Here is a 7,128-nt window from a genome sequence, read left to right as displayed (position 1 = left end):
CTAAAGTTTCATGTCATTCCCATAATGATGAAATTTTGATCACAAAACAGTTTTATGTTTATACATTTTCATTACCATCTAATACCATATCTCCCAATAGTAATGCATTGGAATGAATTTGATGAAGAAAATGAGATGATTGAAGTTGAAAAAGCAAAGACATTCAAGAGATTTTTCAACTAAATTACACTTGTTTTCATTCTCATTATCACCGTTTAATACCATCTACCAAATAGGTCATTATTATTCACTTATTAATATATATTTTAACTTAATAAATTCATTTTACAAAAGTCTACCACTCCCTTCTATTCACCACAAGTGTCCCATTTTCTTTTTGGACACTATTCATTTCTTACTTTCAATTTATAATTTATTATTAATCTATAACTTAAAGCATAGTCAAGTGGGATCTTGTTTGATTCGTCTCAATGCAAGAATTTTTATATCAATTTTTCATTTTTTTAATTATGTACAATTAGAGATATTAAGGATTGAATAAGTGCATTGGATAGAGTGCATAAATCAAATGGCACACTTGTGTTGAATAGGGGAGAGTATAATTTATTTTTTTTCTAATAATTTGACGGGGTGTTACGGGCATCTTAATTAGTTTGTTCAGGTCATGGCTCGTCTAAATTATGCATAGTAGTATGAATATGATTATTCAACCTAATTAAAACTGACTCTGCAAAATCATTCCAAGTAAACAATGAAAGCAAAGAGTAACTACAACGAATAAATGATTCATTGAAGCAAAAGAAGGACTTTTAACCAGAATTCACAGTTGTACACTATCATAATTTTGCTGACAAAAAAAGTAAAACATGGAAAAATTACTCAAATCTTCTGAAAAACAAACATGTACAACCCATTAGCTGCCGCATAAACTATAGGCTGATATAAGGAGACTTAGTTAGGAAGCTCCTCGTAGTTGTCAGGCTGAATGAAGACAATGTGGTAGAGGAGAGCAGCGATTGCAGCACCAATGAATGGGCCAAGCCAGTAGACCCAGTGGTTGTCCCATGTCCAGCTGACAACAGCAGGGCCGAAAGAGACTGCAGGGTTCATGGAGGCACCGTCAAAGGCACCACCAGCCAAGATGTTGGCTCCAACAATGAGAGCGATAGCCAAGGGAGCAATGATGCCGATGTCGCCCTTCTTTGGATCAACAGCTGTGGCATAGACAGTGTAAACAAGTCCGAAGGTCATCACGATCTCGAACACAACAGCGTTCCAAACACTCACTCCGGATGAAATAGCAAATGCAGAAGTTGGCTGGTGACAGATGAAAAACAATTTCAGGTTAGTTTATGTTTTTGAACCTTAAAAGTTAAAATTGGTAGAAATGTTTCAAGTGTGAGAAAGATCCCACATTACTAAATTAGTGGATTGTGTGGCTTGCATAATATCATATGGTTTTGGAAAAGCATAAAACTTATTAAGTTTGTATGCGAGTCAACGCTTATTACTCGAGGGGTTGTGGGCCTAAGGTCATGGGTAATTTAGTGATGAATATTCATGCATAAATTGATATCAGAGTCGATGGTGTGTATGAAACTATTCAGGTCAACGCTCATTAGCCGTGGATTTATAGGCTAAGCTTATGGGTAATTATATATGCTACGAATTGTCACGACGGCCTAATAAAAACCGTAGGAGAATTATATGAAAATTAGTGTAGAAACTCGTACAATGCATGAATTTATAAGTATGAAATATATAAAAATATAATTTTAAAGAATAAAACAAGTACATATTATTGTGATTAAATTTATCGAAAACATGATTTTTAAAAGTAAAAATTAAATGTTGATTTTTCAATTAAATATATCAAATTCTAGGTTAGACATATAAATTTGTTATAATAAATTATACAAATACTTTACCTGATTAGCTCTAATTTTTTTTTTAAAAAAATTATATTCAAAATTAGGTAAATATTGTCATGTAATTAACTATTATCGAATAAAATAAGTTTATTTATTAATGTTTCTTAAGGATAACATTTGTCATTTTCCAACATTTTTATTAATACGTATGATATAATATTGATAGGGATTTGTATTTGCTTACCAGTCCACCAGTGGAGAAATTGAGGAGGAGGCAAGCAACAACAGCACCAAGGCACTGAGCAATCCAGTAGAGAATAGTTCTGAAGAACGAGATTTTACCACCAAGGAAAATACCAAGGGTCACAGCTGGGTTAACGTGTCCACCGGAGATGTTAGCACCCACTGAAACGGCCGCAAACAGTGCGAAACTATAACACAATGCAGCAGATATTAGCCCTGTCGGGCTTGCAGCTCCATCATTTGTAAGCTTGCCTGTCCCAACAAATATAAACTTTGTTAATTAGGAGTCCATTACTTAAAATGTTTAGAGTTTGTGATGATGAATTAGTAAAACTTACTGTAAGCCATGCCGGAACCTTTTCCAGCGAAAACAAAGAGAAGCATGCATATGAACTCAGACAATGCAGCCTTCAGGGCTGCGGGTTGGCTGGCCTCTGCTGCTGAACCGATATCAATTCTTGGGATCGGCATTCTTGCAATGCGAATTAACACTAAAATTTAATTAGCTTCTTCTCCTTTTAGCTCTTTCTAACGTTGGTGCATTAGAAAGCTTTAGTTCTCCATTATATATAGTTGGCATTAGAGCCTTCAAACATTAGCTAGTCTTATCTTTTTCTTCCAAAAATATACTACCTCATATTTAACCTAAGTGTCCCATCTGACTTTTGATACTATTCATCAATAAGTCTTAAGTTGTATTTTAATTTTAGTCTCTATACAAAAATTATATGCTAAAATTTATAATTTTTAAACATATATAATTACATATATTAATGATAGGAATTGTGCATTTGTAAATGTTCTCAGTCAAATAAGACACTTAAGTTGAATAAGAGAGTATATATAATTATACTTCATCTGTTCCATATCAGACAGTCTCATGAGCTAGAGACCGTCTCTTTGAGAGTCTCAAGTCCAGCCCACTAAATCTTAATGTGTACTAACTGTATCCTTAATGTCTAAATACATTACCTTTAATTTCTATTTACAATATACTTAATGGCCACCGAAAAGTTACTTAAAATGCCTATTCATAATATATTCTTAATGCCAACCAAGAAACTTACCCTTCTAGCCTGCCTACCATACTCTTAATGCCTACTTATAATATTTTTAATGTCTATTTACAATATACTTAATGCCCACTAAGTAAGTACTTAAGTACTTACAATATTCTAAATGCCTACTTACAATATTCTTAATGCGTACTGAAAAACTTACTCAATATTTTGCTTTTTAGGCAAATCCAATTAGAAATGGTCTCTTAAAGAGAGTATCTCTCACAAAAATTTATAGTTCCATATTACTTGTACCAAACTAACTTTTGCACTATTCATCCTTCTATAGCAATTTACATATTTTGACTATTATACGAGAAAAAAATAGTCATGTGAGCTTGTTTTATTCTTCTCATTGCATATTTTCATAATATCAATTTTTTAAATTTTTAGTTATATATGACTTTAGATACAAACAATCCAATAAATACATTGAATTACGCAAAAATATATTTGGTCCAGGTATTTTAAAACGGAAAGTATCAAATTTTATCTACTCCTATTTATTTGTTTGTGGCTGAGATAGCAAAAATGTGAATTTTTGTCATTGTGGGCTGGCTTGATGTCAATGCCTCACTCGGGGCCTCAAGATTATTCTGATTGTGACACATTGCACACTGATTTGATCGAACGGTAGATTAATAGTAATGGTCACCGTCCAAAAATAGTGCTGATGGCCGATGGGGTCATGAATGATTGATCAAGTCTTTCATGAACCGGCCATCAAGGATTTAGTTTATATAACGTATATATATATACCTCATAAATCATAAGGTCTAATGGGTGATTAAGGGAAGTGGTTAGGTGAGTTGTCTTGGCTACAATTTGTCGTAATAATCTTAATTATGTCATTGTGATTATATTTTTTTTTTGTTATAAATGTGAATCCCATGGTTTTAACTTAATAGTTTAATAAAGTACATTATGAATATTATTATTATTATTATTATTATTATTATTATTATTATTATTATTATTAACAAAATTAAAGTACATTATTACAAGTTTTTAATTTAAATTTCTGAAAATAGAATTAATTACCTGTCTCTCATTGTTAAAGGGGACTCTTTAGTCTACCTCTAAAAACAATGATCATATTTATTACATAGAAGTTGTTTGTGTGGTCTTATTTATTGGACATTACTTGCATCTTAGAATATAAAGTGATAATTGAGTACTAATAAGTAAATTGGTATTGGTTGATGAAATCGTCTTATCTTGATAATTGAAACTATATTTAACAATTTTTTGGTTCGTATGTTAGTAAGGTCTTGCGTGAGACCATTTTAGTATGAGACTGATAGTCCAATCAATTTAAAAATAGTTTTCCTCAATATGCGCTCAATACTTAATCTATATAAGGTCATATTAATACCTTTAAGGTCAAAATTGATTTTTAATTGATCATTTTAAGGTCTGTATTATTATTTTTAGATCAAAATTGAAATTTTTTATAACATAACAGCCATGGACTCTTGATCGTTTTCAAAAAGCATTCATCAAATCATTTGGCAAAACATAACTCAAGATTGACACTTTCTCCGCCTTCACATCAAGGGTAATTAAACACTACACCTACAACTTTATTTCCAAGTCCATTATGAATAGAAACTGTTGAGGAAATAGCAATATCAATATTATTTATTGATGATTAAAGAGTACAAGTATTTTTATGTTCCATTAGAACCATCATGTTGCATTGAATAAGAGTACTTGTATTGTGCAATATTTTAACACTATTATTGATAGTGTTATTGACTATTCATTTGTTGTTTGAAATTCTTCCATCGAATAATAGAATAATACCATTTTATTAACTACATTCTGAAATTGTGAAAAACAGAACCATATTTAGGTAGAAATCGATCAGTTTAACGTTAAAATTGATCACTTATAGGTTAGAATTGAAATTTTTTATTTTAATTGATCTATTTAGGTTTACATTAAATTGAAATTAATACCTTTAAGGTCAAAATTTACAAATGACTAAAAAAATTATAGAGCTAGAGAAAGCATATAACGCTATTACATACACAAATTAGACATGCCCAAATTAACAATTTCCTAATAAGACGGTATCCGCTTCCAAGTTTTTGCAATAGAATTATTGTGTTAAATGGAATTATAGTAATAAGAATACTCTAGAAGAAAACCCAAAATAATCTATAGGAGTATAAGTTATAACCACAAGTCTACAAAAGGCTGGCTGGAATTGGCTGTCATCATCCCATAGATTTTCGTCGATTAATTGTAGAAAACTAGCAGCACAGATTCTATATATCTTTCCCCATCATTTAAATTTGCTGCATATTAACTAAAAATATACTCCCACTAATTATACCAGGTATCTGATTTAATTTTAACGCTCTATTCAATTTTAAATATTTTTAAATTTGTATAATTAAAAATTATTAAATATTATATTATTATTAATATAATATATTTTGAGACGAATCAAATAACATTTCACTTAACTATAATTTGACATCTAGATTAAAAATTAAATTCGAATTAAAATAATCAATGAGTAATGTTGAAAAAATCAAATAAGACAATTACTCTCAATAGATTAGACTATTAAGTATTATTTTAATTTGCATTATTTATCAAATTCAAAGGAATAAAACAGTCATATGTTTGTTGGAGATTTCCCATATATATATCAACGTGAATAGTTTCATAAAAAATTAATCGTTTTCAATAAGAGTGATACTAATTAAAAAACGAATTCATGTTCTTCTAAATATATAAATGAAAAACAATAAAATTAATAGATTATTATAAAAAATTGGATTAATTTTTCCAAATTTCTTGGGCACGAAATGAGTATTGGATTTTAGTTGTCCTTATGATCCTACAATTACAAACATTTGGTGTAGTATTAAATACGGGTCTTATGAAGGTGTACTTTACACCATGTAATGCAAATCCCCTAATCTCATAAATTGTTTTGGATCACCAAAGAAGTGGTGCAGAATTGTAGGTTTGATAAAAATCGGTAGGTCTACAATTGCCATATGAGAATAACTACATAGACTTGTTAGGATAACAAATCAAGTAATCAACATGCACATTTCCTTTCCTATTTTCCATTTCAAACAATCTCATTCAAAATTTTCTTAATATATTTTCTTATTTATATGACGTTATTTAGACATAGTTAGTCTTAGTTTACCTTAGTTAAAATTTTTTTTAATACATATGATCCCTATAATTTTCTATCAACTTTATTATAACACTACGTGATTGTAACATTTGGCAAATTAATATTTTAAGACGAGTAAGTTTAAGAAAATTATCAGTGCGAGAATGATCTTACACATGACATGAAACATTCTCAATTTAATTTCTTCCCTCTTTTCCTTTTGTTTTATTTTGATGAAAAACTCAAACCCTTTCTCCCTCTCTCACCTCGACAAACCCAGAAACCAGCCAAACCACAAACCCAAGAACACTTTCCTCCTTCATGACATTCCCTCTGAAAATGGTCGAAATCCTTGCTTAAGTTCTTCAAAAGTGGAACAACCTTCTTTCTCATTCAATTCACTGATTTTCGAGTGCAACCATGTAATCTTGATCTGAAATTTTCAAAGAATTCAGCCCTAACGTAGCCTTCTTTGAAGCTTTACTTCGAAAAAATAACAACGGCAGGACTCACACATTCTCCTTCCCTCTGAGTTCTGAAGGATCTATGTTGCGAAATCAGTTGATTCTTTCTCTTTGCGATATTTTTTTAAGGTAAATGATCAATGCTCTACATTCTTGATTGTTTTGTGTAAATTATGAATAATTGATCTTTCTTGCTCACTCTCCTCTGAATTCGAACCACAATGAGTGTAGAAGCATCCGAAAACTTCCTTCCTTAACCTGAATTCTGCCGATTTGAGGAAGGATTGATTGAGTTTTTGGTCTTGTTGCTTAAACATCAAATCCAAGCCAAAAATAAAGCTTTGAACTTGAATTTTTCGGTTTCTTGCTGCTGCAAACAGAAGGTA

General features: G+C 30.7%; 1 protein-coding gene across 1 annotated transcript; it reads right to left on the bottom strand.

Moving 5' to 3' along the window:
• Positions 1-726: 726 nt before the first annotated feature.
• Positions 727-2,862, bottom strand: LOC130826884 (aquaporin TIP1-2-like). Its single transcript, XM_057692498.1, has 3 exons — positions 2,414-2,862; positions 2,077-2,327; positions 727-1,278 (listed from the first exon to the last, which is right to left on the bottom strand). The coding sequence occupies exons 1-3, from the start codon at positions 2,544-2,546 to the stop codon at positions 913-915; spliced, it is 750 nt and encodes a 249-aa protein (XP_057548481.1). The 5' UTR covers positions 2,547-2,862; the 3' UTR covers positions 727-912.
• Between the last annotated feature and the right edge of the window lie 4,266 nt (positions 2,863-7,128).

The sequence above is a fragment of the Amaranthus tricolor genome, chromosome 11, assembly GCF_026212465.1.
Source record: "Amaranthus tricolor cultivar Red isolate AtriRed21 chromosome 11, ASM2621246v1, whole genome shotgun sequence".
Classification (NCBI taxonomy): domain Eukaryota; kingdom Viridiplantae; phylum Streptophyta; class Magnoliopsida; order Caryophyllales; family Amaranthaceae; genus Amaranthus; species Amaranthus tricolor.
The sequence above is the reverse complement of the archived record's forward strand: the minus strand, read 5'-3'. Positions and strand labels throughout refer to the sequence as shown.